This window comes from Eretmochelys imbricata, chromosome 6 (assembly GCF_965152235.1).
Source record: "Eretmochelys imbricata isolate rEreImb1 chromosome 6, rEreImb1.hap1, whole genome shotgun sequence".
Taxonomy (NCBI): Eukaryota; Metazoa; Chordata; order Testudines; family Cheloniidae; genus Eretmochelys; species Eretmochelys imbricata.
In genome coordinates, this window is record NC_135577.1 from 129,254,971 (window position 1) to 129,278,335 (window position 23,365).

General features: G+C 47.8%; 1 protein-coding gene across 2 annotated transcripts in view; it reads left to right on the plus strand.

The window, feature by feature from the left end:
* Positions 1-1,320: 1,320 nt before the first annotated feature.
* The window catches only part of MDGA2 (MAM domain containing glycosylphosphatidylinositol anchor 2), a 662,813-nt gene continuing 640,768 nt past the window's right edge, over positions 1,321-23,365 (plus strand). For both annotated transcript variants that reach the window (XM_077820812.1, XM_077820813.1), the window contains exon 1: positions 1,321-1,393. In XM_077820812.1, the coding sequence (XP_077676938.1) occupies positions 1,321-1,393 (73 nt within the window). The remainder of the gene's footprint in view (positions 1,394-23,365) is intronic.

Below are 23,365 nucleotides of genomic sequence, written 5' to 3' on the forward strand. Positions count from 1 at the left end.
AAGGGAGAAAACACTGAGGACGCTCACCAAGGAGGGGAAGAAAGTCAGGCCAGGAAGGCAAAGTGTCCTGAGGACAGAACAGGCTCCTAATGAAAATGATGCGTGGAAGCAGTCGGTGGGCAAGGCAGCCTCTGACCCAGCGAAGAGCCGCTGGCTGAGGAGCTACCCCTGGAGAAGGAGAAGCGCCAGGAGAGGGTAGCAGCTTCCCCTTGCAGGGGCGCTGGTACAGTTTGTGGAGTGGGGGTGCTGGGAGCCATTTGTCTCCAAGCTGCAAACCCTGCCTCTGACGGGACCCCCCTTCAAGCCGGGGGCCGGGGGGCGTAGCCGCTCGGCAGCGGCGTAGGGGCAGGAGGGTCCCCTCCGCCCCCGGCTGCGATCCGGCCTCCCCACGTGCGAGGGGGGGGCTCGGCGGGCCTGCCCCTGGGCTGGGGCGGCCGGGCCCCCCCCGCTCGGCGCGCCCGCCCCCCCCCGCAGCTCGGCGCCGGCGCGGGGAAGGGGGCGGAGGAGGGGGCGGGCAGGCGGGCCGGCAGGCAGCCGAGCCACGCAGGCTTTGACGTCGCCGGGCTGCGGCTCCCCAGCCCCGGCTCCCCGCACGCAGAGCGCAACGTGACCGCCCCGGCCGCCCCTCGCCGCTCACACACGCGCCGAGCCCGGCCGCTGCCGGACGCTGCATCCCCGGGCAGGGCTGGGGCAGGTGCGTGGCCCCGGGCGGCGGCGGCTGCTGCGTTGTTCCCGGCCGCCCGCGCTGCTCGCCCCGCGGATCCCCAGCCCCGGCCGCTGCCTGGGGAGGGGGCCCCGGGCTGGGGGCCGCAGGGCAGCCGTGTGCATCGGCTCCCCGCGGGCTGCTGCCGCCCTCGGCCGGGGCGGCGTTTTTTGGGTTTTTTTTTTTTTTTTTTTTTTTGGGGCTGCTTCTCCGGAGCGGCTGGGGAGGCTGGTCCCGGAGAGCGCCCGGGGGCGGGACACGCGGCTGCCGGCCCCCGCCGCCCCGCCGCGCACCATGCCCCGGGAGCCGCGCTGCGATGGCATCTGACGGCAGCCGGCAGCCGGCTGGGGTGGCCCCGGAGGCGGCTGGAAGCTGCGCGGAGCCCGGCGAGTGACTCGGGGGAGGCGAGAGGAGCCGGCGGAGGGCGGACCCCGCGGGGCCGAGGAGCGGACCGGCCCCCGGCTGGCCCCGCCGCTGCCGCGAGGGAGGGCAGCCCCCGCCCGCCGCCCGTCCCGGGGCGCCCAGCCGCTCGGCGCTCGCTGGGCTGGGCATCGGCCCGCGGCGGGTCCCGCGCTTCCTTCCCGCCCGGGGCTGGAGATGTGGATGCTGGCGCGAAGATGGATTTAGTGTACGGGCTGGTCTGGCTGCTGACGGTGCTGCTGGAGGGGATCTCCGGCCAAGGGGTGTACGGTGAGTCCCGCCCCCCGCCGCCCCCCGAGCCTGACCTGGTGGGGGGGGGAAGTTTCCGCCGCGGGCGAGGGAGAGGTGGGGCTCACCCCCGCCGAGGCAGGGGTTTGCGCCCCCCCTCCCCAGTGCAGAATGGGGCTGGGGTGGGGGGCATTGCTCGGTTGTCATTGTGCATTGCAAGACTGGAGCCCCTCCGTGGCTGTTAGCTGGGGGACGGGACCGACCTGGCGCGCCGGATCAAACTTGCTGTCTGCAGAGAGAGGATCCCTTAGGATTCCTGCCTCCTGATACCCTCCCCCTCACCCCCATCGGCATGCACCCCCCCCCCGGCTCATCACCTCCCTCTCCCGCTTCTCCGGAGAGCCCGGGCTCGGTTTTCCGGCTCGGGAAGTGCAGGGAGTTTGCTTTCTGTGCACCCCCGTTGCCATGAGCACTGGCATCAGAAGAGAGTCCGGGTTCCCACTGCCAGAGACCGCTTGGGGGAAATGGGGATGGGAGCGGATGAATGGACGCGGATTCAAGGCTTCCCGGGGGTGGGGTGAGGGGGGACCCCCGCTGCAAACAGCACGTCTGGGGGCTCGGTCCAGGGTCCTGTCAGCCCTCGCTTCCCACCTGGAGCGTGTGCGGCAGAGGAGGGAGCGGGTGCTTGGGCTGGGAGCTAAGAGACCCGTTGATCATCGGCTGTAAACCCATTTGTCCCGGTTCCCCGCCGCGCGGCGGCGATGGGCCGCCGTGTGAACGGAAACGGAGTCCCCGCTCCGGAGCGGGGAGCGAGCGATTTGGCGGCGCGCTGCCGTTCCCCTCCCTCCAGGGTCCGTTCTTCGTGGGCGCCACACGGCCGCGGTGCTCCGCCGGCTGGCCGTGGGGTTGGGATCATCCAGCTCTGGGGTGCAGGAACGGGGGTACAGCGAGGCCGGAATGGGACTCACCCCGGTCCCCCGGTGCCAGAGCAAACGCGGAGAAAGCCCCCAGGCGACGTTTGGGGAGGGACGGGGGAGGCTAGAAATAAGCTTTCCCTGGCGAACGAGCCACGCGTCCGCAGCCACCCGGGGATCCAAGGTCTGCGGGGCTCCCAATTCACGGCCAAGTCCAGCCCAGGCTCGTCCAGGGGTCCTGGGAGCTCCTCTGCAAGGGGTGCGTAGCGCGGGGAGCCAGCGCCTCCCTTCAGCCAGCTGCGCTCATGCCCCCCCTCAGCACTGCCAGGAGCCTGCACTTCGGTCGGGGCTCCCTCCCCGGAGAGGATTTTGTGATGTATTTATTTTGCATTTCGCCGTGAATTTCTATCATTCAGATGCCTTCCCTGGCAACAGCATCCTGGTGTCGGGAATGCTGACCCAGCGTGTTGGCACAGCGCAGATTCAGAGAAGACAAATATCCCAGTTAGACATGGAGAGGGAAGCAAATTGGTGCATGTTAGAGAGTGGCTGCTGTAGAAATCATGCAGGGCGGTAAAAGAGACAACCAGGACTACCGGAATGTGTAACATATCACAGCCTGGAGTGGCCAATATAGGGATCAATTTACAGGGCACATGTTACTGTTGGACCATTTCTTCTCATTAGCCATGTTACATTTCTTTACCGTGGCTTGCGAATCACCTCATCTAAGATCAATCTGTAATTCTCTGTCTTGTACTGGTGCACACCTGTTAAAAACATAATGCATTACTCTGGGTGGTGGAGGACCCTCGATTTGAGAGCTGGCTTTGCAAGGTTTATATTGGTACAAATGGACGGGAATTTGAACTGCAGCCGGGAGGAGCAGATTAGATGAATGCAAGTAGTTTGTCCACACTGATGTTGTGCATTTGGAAATTACAGGGCCAAAATCTGTGCTGATTTCCCTCCCCATGCAGCCTCAGTGCCTTCAAACGCATGGTCCAGAATGTAAATCAGCACTTTGTTTAGCTCATCAGATGGTTATTACAAATGGTTTCGAAAGGTAGGCTAAACAAACCCCCTCCTAGTAGAAGAGAAGCACATGCTGGATGGACAGTAGCTGCAGCACGTTTGCAGGAGAACATGGTACATACGATATGCAGCCATAATCTACGATAAAGCTGTGACATAACAACAAAAGCCGGAAAGTCCAAAGAGCAGGGTACCATAGTGCTGCACCCGCCCCATAATCGCAATACACACCTCTGAGACACCCATGCTACTTCATTATCCAAGGGGTGGCCTGGGGATGAGGGAGCTCTGGGTCACATTAATTACTGGTCTAAGTAGATGCAGCCCTGTTAGCTACAATAGAAGTTGCACTTGCTTGCGTAGGGCTAAATGTGTTCCTCTGTCTCTCACTTGCCCCAGTGTTTCCAGTTCCTGCTCCACATTACGTAAGCAGCATAGCTCAGTGATGTGACATTGCTGTCATGCCTCCCATTCTCACAAGAGTATTGTGGTCGTACATGTTACGGAATCACTGTCATTTTTCTAGTACGCGTTGCTTTTGGCACGTGCACACACACGAAGGCAACAGGCCATTCGTGTCCATGACGCACCTGCAAGCAAACTTGTGGCTGGAGGTTTTTTGAAATCCGATGTAATTCAAAATATTAGGAACGGTCATGAGGATTTTCCTTGGCGTTTGCATTACTGAAGCATTAAACGCTGTGTGCCACCAGTGCATCCATTCGCCTGTCAAACACAGGGACACACATTGTTGGATTTCTTGGAGCATAAGCTTCTGCAATGCATTGTAGAATATTTGTTAAGGCTTATACGTTGTGCGTGGGCATCTATGAAAGAGATCGTGCCCTTAGTTGGTTGCTAACAATTCTGCTGAAATCGTTACTGAAAAAAGGATTGCACATCTGGGCTAAGACTTCTTTGTAAATAAGAGTTAAATGTGATCTACTGTCATTCTGTAATGCACATTATACTTGGTCTCTGTATGGACCAGGGACCTGCAGATATTCATAATGTTGGGAGACAGTGGTTTTTCAATTGTAAGTGAACATATGATATTTTAAAATGATACATTAAACTCAGTCTTGTTTTTCATTGGCAACCTCCGCATTTAAAAAAAAATATATATATATACACCCATTTAGGGCAACGGCATATGTATTTCTTCCTCAAGGACACCAGTCTAGGCTTCCAGTTCCTCAGCCATCACCTCTCTTGGGCAGAGGCACACGACTCTCTCTCTCTCCTGACTGGAGTTTTCCAGTTGCACGGTTCCCTGCCTCTGCTGTAATATTCCCAGCAAGCCAGACTGCCTGTACAGGCCAGCATCTGCACTTTCCTTTTCTCTCCAGAGGCTATGAACAGTGTAATGGCCTACAGCTATAAATTACCACACAGCTCTCTCTAGGCAAGCATGTTTATTCTTAAGGTGAAAGCATTACAGGGAAAACATTAAAAACAATAAAAGAACCTGCATACATGCTAAAAAAAAGCTCACCAGAGATCACCCCAACTCCAACCTCAGGCTCTGGTCGGTGTCTGTCCATCAAAACCCAGAACTGGGTTTTCCCTCTGGTGACAAGTTCCTAACTGTTTCAAATTCAGAATCAGAACAATTATGAATAGTTCAGTCTTTCCCTTATGCTGCTTAGGTCTTTGATCTTATCCTCATGTAAGAGGTGATCAGCAGACAATAGCTCACTCCTCAGGGCGTAGCTTCAAAAGGCTGGGTTTTGCATAACTGGAGTCTGGATAACCCCATGAAAACCATGTAACGGTTTTGTTCCAAGAGTCCATTCTTGTCTGGCACGTTGTTCAAGGTAATCCTTTGAAGACCAGGTCTCACATCTGTCACAACATTATGGAACAGTAACTTTCCAAAGTGCTCAGCATCCGCCTAAGTCGGCTCCTGTTGAAGTGAAACAGTCATCATAAAGCTCCTGTTAGCTCCAGTGGGAGCTGTTGGAAATACAGAGTGGGATTTTCCAGAGTAATTTGGAGGAAAGGTAAAATGTTCCAAATTGCCGCGGTTCCATTTTCAAAAGTGACATGGGCACGCTTAGGCAACTTAGGGCCTAAATCTCTTTTGAAAATATACGTGCCTTTGAAAATTGTACCTGAAATCTTTTTGTTCATAGTTTTTTTTTCTTTTTTCTTTGACTGGAAAACTAGTGGCAATATTGCACCGAGAATCCTGAAAATGTGGGCGGCCCGTCCTGCAGCCATTGCAGTTTAATGTGATTTTTTCCACTGACTTCAATGACAGCAGGATCATGCCCAATTGTAATCTCCTTGGGGCAGGGACTACGTCCTCATTTGTGTACGCCCTCCCACTTAACGAAACTCATAGATAAATAATGACAGTAATTAATGCCAAAAAATGGACCTGACTGAAGTAGTAGGAAAAGAAATTTTACTACCTTTTCCCTTCTCATTTTTTAATATCTCCTGTCTTTGTGCCAACTCCTCAACAGGTCGAAATGCCATTGGACTTCACTGGAGCACCACTGACTGGTAACAGTGGTGTCTGGCCCTTCGTATTTTAAAATGCAAACCACCGATCCATGTGAACACAGATTCCAAGATCCCAGAAGAATGTAGTTCACTGTCTTAAGATAAATGCGATTATACATTTGTTTTAAACTAACGTTACTTCAGAGTATTATGAGTGGTAATAATAATACCTAGCTCTTGCGTAGTGCTTTTCATCAGTAGCTCTCAGAGCTTTTCAAAGGAGGTCAGTCTCAGTGTTCCCATTTTACTGATGGGGAAATGGAGGCATAGAGATGCGGAGTGATTTATCCACAGTTACCTCGCAGCTCAGTGCCAGAGCCAAGAATACAACCCAGGGCTCCGGAGTCCCAGCCCAGTGCTCTATCCACTAGTTCTGATACAATTATTAATAATATTCCAGGTGAGCCTGGAAGACTGACTAACGTCAGCGCGGACTATGGGGGTGTGAGTTGGAGCACGCCCTGAAGTGTTGCGCTGGAACTGTCCCGTGTAGACCCTTCTAGTGTGAACTGGAAGGTACCTGTTTGCGTAGTCCCGTTTAATGCCATGTATACAAGCTCTTTGCGTGGGTAGGGACACGGGCTCAAAGAGGTGGAGTGACTTGCCCAAGGTCACACAGCAGGTCAGCGGCACAGCTAGGAACACACTTCAGATCTGCCTGACTCCTAGCCCAATCCCCTATTCCCTGGACCACTGTAATACAAAGATCCAAAAGGCCTGAAAAAAATGGGGCTTTTCTCATATTTATTTCACCTCCTTAATTTTAGCTAGCTTATTTTCTGCAAAATAACCCTCGAGAAACTCAAGAGCTGCATGCTCTTTTCCCTTTTTAAATGATATCTCTCTGAACGCCATGCATGGTTACTAAAGCATAAAAAGTAAGTACTCAGAACATTACTGTGACATATTTTTATTCTACGGTAGAGTTGCAGTGCAGTATAAGAATATGTAGGTGAGAAGGCTTCATATGGGCACAGAGTTGTTATTAGATACCTTGAAGAAACGGTGTTCTGTAAAGATGAATGATATATTAAAGATGGGAGAACAAAATTCTTCATGTCAATTTTACAAGCTCTTTAGGCCAAGGATGCAGAATTTGACAGGCTTTTGGATCTGTTATAAATGGTTTGTATTGTTCCAGGCCCTGCGAACCATTATGTCTTGGGGTCATGTACTCCCATGCGTTGCAGGCTGCAGAATGAAGAGTGTAGCAAATTACTACAGATCTATCCTGGAAAGTCTGACTGCAAACCACAACCTTCTGCATGATATTACACCAAACTGAATTACAGCAGGGAAATGTCACGACCTGGATGAACTGCCGAAATTATAATATCAGAGGTGCGGGGTGTGGCCTGGAGGAAAAATGGAAGGAGGCACAGAAAATCACTACCTGTTATAGTAGAGACAAACATTCCAACTGTGTAACAATTTGCACAAGTAACTTGAGATGAGCAGCTGTAAACATTTTGGTGAGATCTATAATCTAAATGTAGCAATCGCTTAACCAGGCCTACAGTGGCTGTCTGAAAACAGCATGTGTGGGTGGGAGGGAGGCTCATTTGCAAATTCCAAGAGGCTCACAGCCACAGATTACATAAATGCAACCCAGTCTCCTTTCCCAGAAGCAGGTATATCTCTGCTATGCACAGTGAGTTCCACAGGCTGCTCTCCACAGGTTTCCTCGCTGTATTTTGTGGTCAGACCTCCAGCTGTATGCTCCTCCATGTTTCACTACAGATTGTTCGCCTGTGTCTTGCACATCTTTTCTCTTTTTATATGTTTCTGTTACTTCCGTGCGCTTTTCCCATGACCAGGAAAGACACGGCCCTTAGTAATCGTAAATGTCCATCAATTTGTAGGCGTCAAAATGCTGCTGAAGGTGAATGCAAGTTCGTGTGTGTAAAGACAGGTATCTTCATATAAAGAGAGGCATGTGTATGTAATATGTATCCCTCTCCACAGACACACACACACACAATTTTATAACAGCTTCTATAATTAAAAGAGCTAAAAAAACCCCACCGACAGGCCTGGGTAACTAGTAGTATTCCTCAAAATGTTTATAAATGAAACCCGAAGAAAAGAGAGAGACATTGAAAAGCATAGGCACGGTGCTTGGGGCAGAGGAGAGAAGAGTATTGTTGAGATGGGCCAAAGCTATGCGATGGCCAGCTGGAAAGCAGTATCTTGTAGTACTAAATACACACAGGGAAGCGTCCCCCTCTCAAGAAGCACCCTTGGTAAGTGAAGGATGATCCTTTTCCGTTGCTGCAGTGACTAATGTGGAAGGGTGAGCATTCCTGACACTAAACATTAGAGAGATTGCTCCTGGTGTTGTTGTTTTTTTTTTTAATGCCTGCTAAAAGCCTTATCCAATAGGCTTAATTTTAAAATATTTTTTAATGTTTTACAAAGATGCACATTTAAAATCAATCAGTGGATCTAAGAATAAGAACGGAGCCTTGCATTCCATATGGCAACTTGGTTTGGGGGTCTGATTAAGTATCCTGTATAGAAAATACAGCCAGCCATTCAACATAAACTGGTGGTCATGTCTTGTCAAGAAAGAACTTTTCTCAGCCACATTGCTGTTTTTGTTTTTGAGCTGCATGCTTGCAGCTAACCAGAGAAGGAGATTAATGGCTGTTGGCTTTAGCAATATTGATGGCTGTATGTCATAGCTGAACCTGCTTTTACCTAATACTCTGGCTGAAGCCAGTGAAACAAGTGAGGCTGGAAGGAGGAAAAAAAACTCAAGGGAGGTGGGAACCCCAACACTAATGCATTTTCCCTGTTAGGAAAACTAATTAGGTTCAGGAAGATAGCTGATTATTAGCTCTTATATTCAAAAGCCAGCCTCTTAATTACCCAACCCCCAAATGATATGGCTAGTTTCGTGTAGAGAGCTGGTTTTCTGAATCAGTGCTCCCCATCATGCAGATCTTTGAATGCGGTTATTGTATCATATGGTTTAACCCTGTACAATTCTGGATATTGTGTGACAGAAACCAAAGCAGTCTCACCAGAGAACAGGAAAGGTATTATGTCCTGCTGCAGTGCTGTGCATTTCTAAGCAGCTGATGTGCTCTGCAACTGCTAACTCCAGGACCATTTACTGAGCAGCCGATCCTTCAAAACTTTAACTCTTAACTCAACCCACTTAGATTCCCTTGAAGGCTGTTCCCTCTTCTCCCAGCATATTTTAGCACTGAGATTTCATTAATGCTGGGAGACTATTTCATTTTCTGCATGTAAGCTAATGCACTTAGAGAGTGTGGAGAGCGGGAAATAATTCTGGCCCATCAACCTGCCCATTAACCAACACAAATGAATAGAAATGACTTTTCCAACGGATTCTTTTCTTGGCGGTCCCAGAGGCTGCTGCTGTATGCAATGGGTCACACACTTCAGCATTTTACACGGGGGAGCAAAGCAAAGGCGCACTGGATTTTTATGGAGAGGAACAGGGCGGCTTGGTTTTGCACTCCATTGCGCAGGTTTCGTGCATGATCCAGGGAGCACAGTCAACGTATAGAAATGTTCACCGATTTGTAGGGAAACATTAAATAACTGCGATGGAATGAATTTTGGGGGTGGATCCAAAGTCCGCTGATGCCAGCGGAGAAGCTCCTGCCAATGTCAGAGGGCTTTCGATCGGGTCCTGTGGCTGAAGAGTGACTGAAGTACTCTTTTTACAGACAAATACTGCAGCCTTGATGCCCAAATACTGTTCGGAGTGTTGCTGAGTGCCAGTTAGCTCAGTCAGTAATGCAGGATTAGTCTGTTGGTAATTTTATATCCTAGAGTTCGCGGTGGTGGTGTTGTAGCTGTCTTGGTCCCAGGATATGAGAGAGACAAGGGGGTCCGGAGCTCCAAAGGTTGTCTCTTTCACCAGCAGAACTTGGTCCAAGAAAAGAGATTCCCTCGCCCACCTTGTCTCTCTCATATTGGAGCATCTTGTGACTGGAAATAAAGGCAAAGATATTTGGAATGGTGTCAAAATCTGGCAAAATATGACAGGAAGATGGGCATGTGGAACATGGCGTTTAATGCTTTCCATGTAGGTGGCAACTAAAAGCAAGGTTTATATCTGATAAATATCATTAAAATGCATTAAGTTTCAAGCAAGCAAAAGAGGGGGCCGTATCCTCAGCGGGTGTAAGCGGTGGCAGCTCTGTTGTCTTCAATGGACCCTACTCCACTTTTATACCCATGCGGGAGCTACCCTGCCAACTGTGCCGCGTTCAGAGTAAGAAGATGATAACTCCAAAACAATCCTCTTGACATTTAAAGCGTTTTCTGTCTGCTCTCTTGAGTGGCTTATTAGCACATTGCTTGCATCTCCATAGAAGGAAACCGTTGATGCTCTGCATATATTGGGTCAAGGTGTTCTCTCTGAATCGGAGCTAGGGGAATTGGGAGGAAGCCTGGCAGCAAGGAAGCACTTCAAAATAAATAAATAAATCTCTCCTGGCTCCTGAGCTAAATCCAGTTTAATTAGAGTCAGTGGGAAAACAAATGAAGAGGAAAAATAGCTCAATCCAGCTCCTCTCCCTCTCCTCGCATATTTCCTGGCAGCTTGTCTGCTCAGAGGTGCGACCTTTGACTCGTTCTTCATCGGTAAACGCGCCGCCCTGGATCTGCGCACCCTATTGCCGTCAGCAGCGATGGGAGTTGTGTGCCTGCTGATCAAGGGCTTGAGCTTGAACGGTTTTTGTGAGCAAGCTTGGAGGAGCTGGCTTGCCCGGATTTGATTCCCTAGTGAACAGATGGCTGGCTTTCATTGAAACACCCTTGGAGGCCCTGTAAACTGAGTAGTTTGTATCTTGGACCAGTTGAGAAAAAAAAAACCATTGAGACATTGGCTTCAAAGGGCTCAACGGTTGGCTTGGCCGGCTAGTTTTGGGTGCCTGGGAAAACCAGGGGAATGTGGGAGAGGCCTGTTCTTTGAAAATGTGTTCTCATGACTGGGACTTTGTACCATCTGGGTGCCCAGTGACTGGGATAGCCAAACTTCACTGCTGTAGGAGGCTGGGCTCTGCAGGGGCGGCTGTCCTGTGTTTCTAAAGGGCTCCCCCTCCCATTACATCCAGTTCCTGAAGACGCTTAAGCAAGTCTCTGTTGCCTACTGGGGCAGTATAGCGACCTCAACAGAACTGAGAGAAAAGCCTCAGAAATAAATGGGTGGTGGGTTCCCTACAGTGATATCAAAGCCAGTTTTCCTGTTCTGGGCCAAGCTGGTAATTTTTAGACCGCATTGTAGAGTAGCGGGACTGACTGGGCAGGTGCAGGCGGAGGGGAGGAGTTAATGGGGGAAAGAGACCGACCGACTCCGCAGACCCACGAACTGGCATCGTAGTTGCAGGAATGCGGGCTCAGTGGGGTCTGGGTGTGTGTGTTCGGGGGAGACAGGGAAGCAATGGCAGGATGTGCGAGTCATGATGGGTTTAGGGGTATTCAGTTACCGTAGACATGAACACCCTCTTGGTGTCCCACAGAGCCCTCGTCTTCATGGAAGGGGGCGTCTCTTTGCTGTTTGCGCAGGCTGCACTGTTGCAGACAGGGTTACGTGCAATGGCCAGCACCAGTGGGCCGCTCATCCTGGCACAGAATTGCTGCAGCCCTTGGTGTGGGGTCTGCCTGCCCATCACCAGCTCTCGTGCTCTGCATCCCTGCTTCTCTGCACCAGCTCTGTTTCGCACTGAGCTCCGGTTCCTTGCAGCACATTCCATAGCTGGGCATTTCCTCGGGCTGCAGCTGTCCCTGGGACCCCTTGAGTACGGGTGGTGGTTGGGGGGAAGGGATTGAGGCAATCTCTGGGGGTCTAGAGGGTGGCTGGTGTTACCACTCCAGACCCATACCCACTCTTTGCACTGCTGGGGGGTAGACCCTGAATGCTTGGTGGCATCTGAGAGAAGGGGATATAGTGTTGAGGATGCAGTTGGTCCCGCTTCTGTGTAGTCCAACCAGTCCCCAGGAGCAGGGGAGCTCCTGCCGGTGACCCTCTTGGGCCTCTAGGCCAATTACTGTGCTTTGACAAATGCATTGTTCTCCGTTTTAAATCCCGACTCTAGGGGGACGCAGTGACACTAACTGCACCCACGGTGCAGGGGATTTTCAAAGGCACTAATGACTGGTGCCTCTTAACTCCCATCGATTTCCAGAGGGAGCCGCGCACACAGCTGTCCTTTGTGCTTTTGAGCAGCTCACGCAGTGTGTGCCGCCCAGTCCTCAAAGGAGACAAACTGAAATGAGTGAGCTACTTCCCCCCAATCTCTTTCAGCTCTCGCATTAGGTGATAAAAATAATAATTGCAGGTAGCTTTTCTCGGACACAGTGTGACAGTCTCCATTTAAAGGTACATTATAGTCTAAACGCTACAGAGCCTCTGCACTGAATACATGATATGTTCTCATTAATATGAACATTCTCAAGGGTCTTTGTGGTTCATCAAACACATAATGGTACTTGAATTTTCTCTCCCTACACAGTATTATTATTGTGACTGGTAAAGGTTTTAGCATCTAGGGTAACAATTCAGGTGGATGCTGCCAATAGCCTTTCGCTAAAGGGCAGCAGGTGTCTATTTTAAAAGACACTTCTGGCTCTGAATAGTAAGTTCGTGTAAGTATTTGCTTTTACAATGACTTCATTTTTTGCATTATGCAGGGGTCGGACTAATTCAGAGTGCAACCCCAGCGTCACTTAGGATATGTCGACCCTGCAGCTGGGAGTGTGCTTCTCCGCTCGGGTGGACAGACACGCTAGCTCTGCGTGAGCTAACCCTAAAAATAGCAGCGTAACCGGGAATAGCCCAGGAGGCAGCTTGGGCTGAGCCATCTCAGTATGGTCCCGGTGCCTGAGTGTGTATTCGGACAGCTAGCCCAAACCATCTCCTGTGCTGTCCCTAGGTATGTGGCTGGTTTTAGCTGGGAAGCTGCAGTGTGAACGTACCTTGAGGGGAAAAGAAACTAGCACAACAAACCAGAGGGATTTTTTACAAATCAGTTATTTTCTTCAACCTGCAACAAATCTGGTTCAGTTGTTGGGAAGGAAGGAAGTTCTCCAGTATCCACGGAGAAGGGTTGCTTGTTCTAATGCTGGTAAGGGGGGAGGGATAGCTCCGTGATTTGAGCATTGGCCTGCTAAACCCAGGGTTGTGAGTTCAATCCTTGAGGGGGCCATTTAGGGATCTGGGGCAATAATTGGGGATTGGCCCTGCTTTGAGCAGGGGGTTGGACTAGATGACCTCCGGAGGTCCCTTCCAACCCTGAGATTCTCTGATTCTACCACCTTCTGTCCACTCAGCTGTCAAGCAACTCCTCTGTACTCTGTCTCCAGCTGTACTTGGGCATAAGTCCTCATCAGCCAAATATCAGCTACCTTGTGCTTGTGTTCCTTAGTATGTTCTAATCCCACCACCCACTCGGCCTCTAGCCCGAGGGGCTTTCCCTCACTCTGATGGTCATGCTGTCCTCTGCTTACTTGCTGTGTCTTTGCAGGTTTTTATTCTCATAGATTTTATTTCCAAGGAACATTTCAGTCTGAATTACTTCCTGTCATCGCCATAAGTAATCTGAATACTAAATACAGTTGACTTCAGTGGAAATAGCAGAGCCTGTTCTCAGGCAGTTCGCTTTTGGGGCCCCACTATACTGGAATAGGCTTTTGTTCAACTTGAATGTAGCTACTGTTTCCTGATTGACAGCAAACAAAGGGCCTGATCCTGCATATCTCTTCTTACACAAGACAGGGCTATACTTTCAAGTACTTTCAAGACTGAGAAGTAGGAGGAATACTCTCTCTTTCAGGTTGCCAGTTTTTACCATGCTTTTTGTTGGAGTTTGATTGGATTTTGGCATTGGGTTGTCACATCTTTATTAATTGCCCATTCCCAAATTTCCCAGTAGGCCACGGGTAAGCCAGTACAACTTCAGAGCTGGGCACATGTAAAATCCCTGCAAGTGCCTAAGATTATCTTTTGAGTCCTTATGCAGCAATGATAAAAATGAAGCCACAGCATGACGGCGGAGGCTCATACCAGCCTGCCTCCTGCTTCGCTAACCCTCTGGGCAGATGGTCAAGGAAGGGTAAGTAGGCCTCAGCATTTCGTTTTCAAGCCCATGAGTAGTGTACACATTTATTTCTACAGCTTGCTATTACTAAGGTATGGTAACTCTCAGCCTATGGTGCTCAATGATGAATAGTGGACTGTAATGCAAGGCACTGCTCACTGAACTGAGTGAGGCCGGTTTGGCTGCCGGAAAGATTGTAAAACATGCCTTGCAATGAGGCTAAAGGAGCTCAGTCTATTTAGTTGATCCAAGAGAAATGTTGAGAAGTGACTTGATCGTGGTCTAAAAGTATCGACAGAGGGGAGAAGATTTCTCATTGGAGAGGGCTCTTTAATCTACTCTCTAGCAAGGGTACAAGTTGAAATCAGCAAAATGGAAATAGGAAAAATTAGGAAAAAATAGGAGAAATGGAAATAGGATGTACATTTTTAACAGTGAGGGCAATTAGCCATTGGAACAACTCACTAAGGGAGGTACCGGATTCCTCATCTCTTGGTCTTTACATTAAGAATTGGATGTCTTTTCTAAAAGTTGTGCTCCAGCTCACCGATAAGTTGCGGGGTTTGAAGCAGGAATCTTGGGGGGGAAATCTATAGGCTTGTGCTATGCAGAGGTCAGACTAGATAAGTCCCTTCTCACCTTGAACTCAATGAACCAATGAATCTCTTTTTAATATTACTTTAATGAAAATATTAGAATAATGTAAGTTACTCAGCAAATGATCTGGCCTTTAATTGTAACCTGTTTTACATTATTAACACAGGTTTCAGAGTAACAGCCGTGTTAGTCTGTATTCGCAAAAAGAAAAGGAGTACTTGTGGCACCTTAGAGACTAACCAATTTATTTGAGCATAAGCTTTCGTGAGCTACAGCTCACTTCATCGGATGCATACTGTGGAAACTGCAGAAGACATTATATACACAGAGACCATGAAACAATACCTTCTCCCACCCCACTCTCCTGCTGGTAATAGCTTATCTAAAGTGATCACTCTCCTTACAATGTGTATGATAATCAAGTTGGGCCATTTCCAGCACAAATCCAGGTTTTCTCCCCCTCCCCCCCCCACCTTCCAAAAACCACACACACAAACTCACTCTCCTGCTGGTAATAGCCCATCCAAAGTGACCATTCTCCTTACAATGTGTATGAAAATCAAGGTGGGCCATTTCCAGCACAAATCCAGGTATTCTCACCCCCCCGCCCCAAAACACGCGGGGTGAGAAAACCTGGGTTTGTGCTGGAAATGGCCCACCTTGATTTTCATACACATTGTAAAGAGAGTGGTCACTTTGGATGGGCTATTACCAGCAGGAGAGTGAGTTTGTGTGTGTTGGGGGAGGGTGAGAAAACCTGGATTTGTGCTGGAAGTGGCCCAACTTGGTTATCATACACATTGTAAGGAGAGTGATCACTTTAGATAAGCTATTACCAGCAGGAGAGTGGGGTGGGAGGAGGTATTGTTTCATGGTCTCTGTGTATATAATGTCTTCTGCAGTTTCCACAGTACGCATCTGATGAAGTGAGCTGTAGCTCATGAAAGCTTATGCTCAAATAAATTGGTTAGTCTCTAAGGTGCCACAAGTACTCCTTTTCTTTTTATCATTAACACAATATATATGCTCTAGCGGGTAATATATCAAACATGCCTGTAAATATGTGTGTGCAGTAACCGCAATGTTTCTTTGAATTTAAATTAATGTAAATTTGTTGCTTAAAATATAACCTTAATTTCAGCGTCTTGTTCTTTGTATTTGAATATAATCAATATATGGCTGTAACAATAAGAGAACCAAAGCAGAATTATAGACACTCTTCAACTTCGGGGAAGTTCAGAACTTTCCATCTGGACCCTATCTTTTAAGTGAACTGATCCAAACCACATAATTCAAATACTTCCAAACTGTGTGTGAATTTGATTCTGGAATCCAGCTTCACAGACTGGGTCCCCCTAAGCTGACCAGAATTTCAAAATGAAAATTGGGAACACTTTTGTGGTGACTTTTTTAGGTTCAAGAAGTAGTCTCACAAAAGTGCACATAAAAAGAAAAGTGTATTAATCCTGCTACTGTCAACTTTTCCCTCAGCACCAGCCGGTACATAATTCACGGAGTGGATGAGTTTTCACAGTAACTTCATGTCATGAATTTGTGATGAAATACTGAACAAATGTTGATGTTTCCTCTGAGCAAAAGAAGGGGGTAGTTAGTGTCCGCACTCATTTTCTCTTCACTCCAAACACTGTTCATCACACTGAACCCATGCCCTGTTGGTAAACACAGGGTAAATTTGACTCTGAGCAAACATTTTATAATTATATAAAAAAACAGCAAGCCATGTTTTCATTGACTCTAAATGATAAAGTGGGATGTCTCTGGCCTCCTGTGAGAAGTTCCCTTGATATCATATGAAAAACCAGGATTGTCCTTGGGAAAAAACAGATGTGGAGTTGCTTTAGGGTTACCCATAAGACGAATAGAACTGGAGGAAAAATTTTCAGATTTAGACTTCCCTACAAAAGCAATGGGATGCATTTTTAAAGAAAACAATGAATGAAAAATGTTTTTTCCCCCCCAGCCCACTATACATAGTAATTATCTGGGACCAAATGTGGCCCTGGTGTAAATGGACACATTAACCTTGCCTGTCAATGAGAGATGTATCTCATGCATTTGCCTCATTCTCTGGCCCCAGTCCTTTACTGTTTACTTTGGGAAAACTCCCATTGAAGCAAAGGGCTGGAGTGGGAGTTGGCCTGAACAAGGAATTCAGGATGAGGCGCTATGCTTAATGGTCCCAATGTCTCATCTTTCTAGAGCCTTAGTCCAGAGAAGCCTTTTGCTGTACTCAAATGATGCTGGCTACTGTGTCGGGGTATTCTCCGGGATAATGTCAGGCATAGTTTGGCCTGTGTATTCGGCACCCTTGCCTTGCAGAGAAGGTTCACTTCAGAAAACCCTGGTGGTCTGGGTTCCTGCGGTGGTCTTTCTTTTTAGAGAATTTGAGGAGCAGCGTTTGTGACTTTAAACATGTTTCCCAATTATAACTGGTAGTTGACATGGTTTTAATAAACAGCAATACTCCTAGGCTAGACAGATGGCTTGCCAAAATTGGGGAAGTTTTAGCCACGGTGAAAATTAGCTAGCCCGAAATACGACACAAATGGCAAGCACTTAGAATCTTGCCTACTCTTGATGAAATTGGTTGGCCAAGGGAGCCATTCGCAGTGCCAGAATTCTCTCTGTTGGAATGGTAGTCCTTTGCAAATTCGACTTTCAGCCTCTGGCCTGTCCTTAGATGCCATTGGTTCCTCTTTGACCTTGACACTCCTCACACCAACAGGAGTTGGCCTATGCAGAACTGATGCTTTAAAATGCCTTCTTTGACCCATGTGACCTGCTGTTTGTCATGATAGATAGTGTACTTAAATGGAAGGACTCGCCTGCATCATACCCACTTGGGCGATCTTAATAAAATTTATTAGGGGGAAAAATATGTTGGATTGTTTCGCTAATTACCGTTAGTGTCTACAGGATGCAAAAAAAAAAAAAAAAGGTTTGGGCCACAATGTGCTAGTTACTATACGAACAAGCTATACCAAGACAGGCCCTGTCCCAGAGAGTCCCCAAACTAGGACGTAGACAATACTCAGTAGGTATATAGACAGGAAAACCATGGGGCTGAGGCAGAGAGAGGTGCATTTGTATAGGTCAGTGGCCACTGCGGTTTCAGTATTCACAGGTGGTCGCTAGCCTTTGGTATGCTAAACAAGTTAGGTACCCCCATTTTGTTTGGTAGCTTGGCAAGGTCCCAGAGACGAGTCTGATGGGGTCTGTTGTGTGTTGATGGAAATGTTATTTGTGATGGAGACTCTGTGACAGGACGGCTGGAGACTGGGCCAAAGAAGGTGCATGGCTGGGTGGGGAATTAGCTTATGGACGAGGCATGGTGTTGTTTAAAAGTAGCAACCGTCACCCAAGGAGAGAGAGCTGCTCTCTGCTGTATCTTCTCTCACTAGGAGAGCAAGTTTTGCCTCAGTCACGGTCCAGAGAAACAAGCGCCAGGACTTGCTTCATCCAGGCACACAGTATAAGGGGTGGCTGCTTCAGCCTTCATAGATCCCAGGAAAGACACCTCCTACTTCTTCTCTTGAGTCCACCTGCTTCTTCTCTGCTAGTCTGTCCCCATAGGTTCTTATATCCCTGCTTGTCAGGGAATTGGGTGGAAGCTGCCCAGGGGGTAGCCTCAACAAATCCCCTTGTACCTCTTAGCAGAGTGTCAGGGTAGTTGTTTGTTTGGGCTGGGGAGGGCTTTAATGTATCCCTACCAGGCCCTCTGTGAATTCCCATGGTCCCCATCGCAGTCTCTAGTTGAGCTGTGGCACTGTGAAATATTTTGTCCTGGATGCTTGCGCACACTTTGACTATCTCACCTGTTGTGGCCGGAAGCCACGTCACTCTGTAGTGCCAAGCGGTATGACAGCCCTGAGGCCCAGCAGCGGGCACTCTTAACAGAGGGGTTCATTCCTGTAGTCCATGAAAAATGTTTGAGTCATATCCGCTTCGTGGCCCTGGGCAGGGCTGGACACAGTCGGAACCACGCCGCAGGAAGGAAATCCGGCCATAAAGCAAGTGGTGTGGGTGTCTCAATATGTGGGGCTTTTCTCTCTGTCCACTGCCTCAGTGTAGTATGAAGGGACACCATCTTATTGGAGATGCTCTGGCTACGTATGGTCATTAAAGGTCTCCTGATATCCCCACCCCACACTAGTAGCAGTTAGTGCTGCTCTGATTCCAGTCCCAACAACGACATTCTGCCTCCCTGACCTCCCTCTGTAGCTCTCGCTGGAGAAGTTACTCTTTGTTCTCCTGCCTCGACTCAGTTGTGTACCACGCCGAGGTAATTGCGTTTCCCTGACGGATGCAATGATCCTTGAAAAAACTCTTCAGATAGCTCTGGGGTCCCTCTGCTCAAAGGCACTATTCTTAATGTCCTTTCCCCACATTAGGTAGCAACATAACCCTCAGCGCAGCCCCATGCTTCACTCACTCTTTGGAGCCTCAACCCAGCATCTAATTATGCACCTCTCAATAAAAGAAAGTTTTGCATCTGCAAATGATTGCCAGAGCAATCAGTTGTGGACACGGATGACAGAAACTAGGACAGAGTTGGGCCAATACTGAGTGCCCCAGCTGAGATGTACCTGTCCTCTCTGTTGTGAAGTGTTCTGAAATAATAGTCATTCACAGATGGTGTGAGTTAAATTTAATATGCAGTGGGAACTGACCATCTGAAACACACAGGATTATTAAAAAGAAAAGGAGTACTAGTGGCACCTTAGAGACTAACCAATTTATTATGGAATGCATCCGATGAAGTAAGCTGTAGCTCCCGAAAGCTTATGCTCAAATAAATTGGTTAGTCTCGAAGGTGCCACAAGTCCTCCTTTTCTTTTTGCGAATACAGACTAACGCGGCTGCTACTCTGAAACCTAGGATTATTAAGTTACACCAGAAGCATTCTCAAGGGACTATATGAACAGAAATACACCTTTCTTAGGAGAGAAGGTCTCCAAAGTCCCTTACACAGCAGAACAGCAATCCATACTGCACTATACTTTCTGATCATGCAACACTGCCGGCTTGATATTTAGCTGGTTGGAGAAAAGAAGCATTTCGGGTGCTATACCTGCTTCGGAGTCCCCACGGTGATTGAGTTGGGGTTTTACAATTTCATTTCCCTGTTCTTCTTTCAAGTGTTCTCTCCCCTGTTCTTGACTGAAAGACCCACACGCACAATAAACATCTCTTTGCATGATAGTAACCAGAGGTGATACTTAAAGCAATAGTAGGGAACACTTTTCAGATAGTCGCGATGTTGCTTCAATGTGGTGCCTTTCCTAAATCTCCAACAAATGTTACAGGTCTAATGCTACAAGTTCAGCAGCGTGCGACAGCTAGGGGAAGGCCAGAACATGTTTGTAGCTGGATAGGAAAATATGAGTTTTACACTGGGTTGTCAGACCCCAATCCAGCAAAGCACTTAAGCAAACTCTTAAATTTAAAGCATCTGAAAAGCCTCTTTGCTGGATTGGGCCTTAGTGCATATAAATTAGTGGATACAAATGTGCAGATGCTGGGAATAGAAAATTTCATGACTAATTGATCACACAATGCAAATGTGTACTGGATAACTCAGCTACTGCAAATTGGCCCATTCAATGAACCAGCTGTCCAGTCTTTCAAAGAGATACAAACAGGTATAATTTTGCTTTAAAAAAATTGTCTACAAACTCCTGTAATTGATCAGTGGGTTTCATTGCCAGGTGAATGACAAGTTAATGTATTCTCTCTGAGAAACAAGTCCAGAGAGGCAAAGAGAAATTGTTCTGGGTAAGGATCTTGGTAAGAGTGACCGAGATCTAGAAGACAGAAGCATCCATAATCATTGGGGAGAAATTGTCATTTCATTCCAACCCTTCCAGACTTCCTGGACCTAATCAGAGAGATTTTTAGATCGAGAGAGAATCTGTCAACAGTTTGCATCTGCATGTTTGAAAAGGGCAAGTATTAAAACACTAATTGCATGAGTCACGAGATACCTGTGCAGTGAGAAAGCCATGGTTTTTAAAACAGATGGCTGCTTAAGCATTAGATTTGATGATAGACAGTCACTTTAGAATCAGGTCATCTAAAAAGACACCAGGTTTTTTTCCTCTCTCTCTCTGTCTCTCTCTCTCTCTCTCTCTCTTTCTCGCCCTCTCCCCCCTCCCACCCCCCGGAAGAGATTTGGAGGGGAAAATATGCACCCTTTAAAAAAAAAAAAAAAGAAATTCAAGTTCTAGAAATGGCTGTGCTTTTGACAACCAAAAGACATTGGAATTAAAAAAAAAACCCTTAGCAAACCTGTTTCAATTGTCTGAGATTGAGCTGAATGTAACCCTGTCATGGCAGCACTGTACCCTGCAAATAACGGGCAGATCACTGGCCTTCGAGCCCTTTGTGCACAGTACGGTTGAGCATTGCTGTGCGATGTTCAGCGCTTTGGGGCGTGTGTGGAGGGCACGGCTGAGCTGAAATGGAGTGTGTTAGAGAAGCCGTTAGAGTATTAGGGGGGTAGTGCTTGGATGTTGCGGTTGTCTCAGACATAACTGTGACTTTATCCAAGTGCCTGGAGTCAGAACTATGTCGGAATCGAAGCTTACTTTTTAAATATAAAACTTTCTAGATCTAGTGGCTGCGAAGAAATGCTTGAAAATGTTTTGTGTCACCCTTGCAGTGACATCTGCCTGAGTTTGCAGAGAGCCTGAAACAATAGCTCCTTAGAGAGGGAAATGCCCCATACATCCCAATGGAGTGATAACTGCCCTGGGAGGCCCCATCAGCACCCACCCAGCAGAGGGCTAAGTGTATGGCGGGCGAAAGAGGGAACAGGCCTGGCCGGCTGATAAACCCCAATTCCTGGTATAAGTAGTAGGGACCACCTCCTGCCATCCTGCTTCTCTAGGGTGCAGAGGGACCCCTGGTGACGCTCCTTGGAGGGAAATTGGGTCCTCATGCCACTCCAAATTGGGGATGCAACTGTGGGCATGGCCCCTGGGGCCCCTTTCATCAATCCCAGAAGTCACTCTGTACTGGCCTAACTGCCCCAGTGAAGTCAACGGTAAAACTCCCATTGACGTCAGTGGGAGCAGAACCTGGGCCAGCGCTGAGTGCTTCCAAACATCCCACCCAACGTGCTTCTTGCGGTGTGGAAATCTGTTGCTGGCATGCAGGTTCTCGGCACGTGCCCACCTGTGTGCATGTGAACCCTCGCACGCGGGCAGGAGAAGGCGTGTCTGCATGACTGTCGTTTGTTTCTGCTGTGAAAATTCAGGTGGGTCCATCTGAGCCCTTTGATTGGAGCCTTGATGGTTAGAGAAGCCACTTGTGCTACTGGTGAAGAAAGTAACATGTTCAAAGCCTGTCCATGTTTGACAGCAAATGTTAATGACAGGGCTCAAAGTAACCAAACGAAGCAGGTTTGTCATCTCGTCTCTTTAGACAGCCAGCTAGAAAGGCATTTGTTTGTTCCTGTTTGTCCATTTCTTAGCCATGTACTGTGGGGGATGTAGTACTATTCATGGGTTAGAACAATACAGGAAGTGTATATGCAGCATATATAGTCTGCTGATTTGATGTTTTTAGGATCTCACGATCTGAATGGAAGGAATGATCTCAATTCAGAAACTGTAATAAGACAGGGAACTTTATATGCAGTACCAGATTCGATTATAATGCAGGGAATTCGGATATGGTAAAGGTAAAAATTGACTCTCTTAAGAATTCTGCTGCATAAAAAACAGTTGCCTTAAATCCACAAGAGGCTTTTAAAGCAGCACCAGCCCACAAACTTGAATTTGCCAAGACTTTTTTTTTTTTAAATTCTTTACATGGTTTCACTCACTAACGCTGGCTTCTGGCCTAAGGATTTACGAGATATGGATCAAAGTGGCAAGGAGATAAAAGTGTTCTACTGAGTCTATAGACTAATAGACAGAGCACCATTTTAGTGGTGTGTGCTGCGATGCTTAATTCAAATGTAAGAATCAGTAAAAACCTGGGTCTGCTTCATAGGCATTCAGGAAAGGGAATATGTTGCCACAGACTGGTTTACTACATCTTTTTTTGCAGGTCTGCGCAGTAGCTGTTAATACTTAGATTAATATTCTGGGTTACTATCTCTTTTCTTAAACTTCAGTTAGACCTTTTGGTGCAGTTCGTGTTTTATGAATATTTGAGTCTGGGGAGTTTAATGCTGAACTTGAAAGGATTTTCTTTACTAGAAATATGACACGTTGTAATAAGATGTTGCCATAGCTAAGGTACATTGCAGTCCTCCTCACACAAACAACCTGGAATGATTATTTTTTTAAAATGAGGTACCCAGTATTTGTTCAGCCTCTTTCAACTTTCCTTTTACGTGTCTCTGCATTACATGAGTCAGATCCTCAGCTGATGTCAATTAGCCAAACTCCCTTGAAGACAACTGAGCCAAGGCTGTTGACTCCTGTGGAGAATCTGGCCCTATATTTTCATGTTAAGCGAATTTTCTAATCTGTGCATTTTGGCTATTAAAAAAATTCTTTTGGAATAAAGGAAGATTGACAGGTATTCAGGTCATTTCTGCCATCTGCCTAATCTCTCTGAGCTACTGTTACTTGGATGGAGTTTCCCATTGAGGATTTGTGCTTGAGTTATTTCCTCAGCCCCCTTTCTGAATTCCTCTTTTCCTGGTATGCTCATGAAGATTTGTCGCTCTACCTTGACACAGTTATCTAATAACCTAGTTTTGGTGACTGATAAAAAACTATGGCTTGACTGCTCATTCCAGCAATGCCTGGCCATTGCTGCTGGTGTAGGTATTCCGATTGTATAGTCCCTGGGAATGATTTTGATGATCTTGTCAGCTAAGGACATGGCTTCAGTTGGTTAAT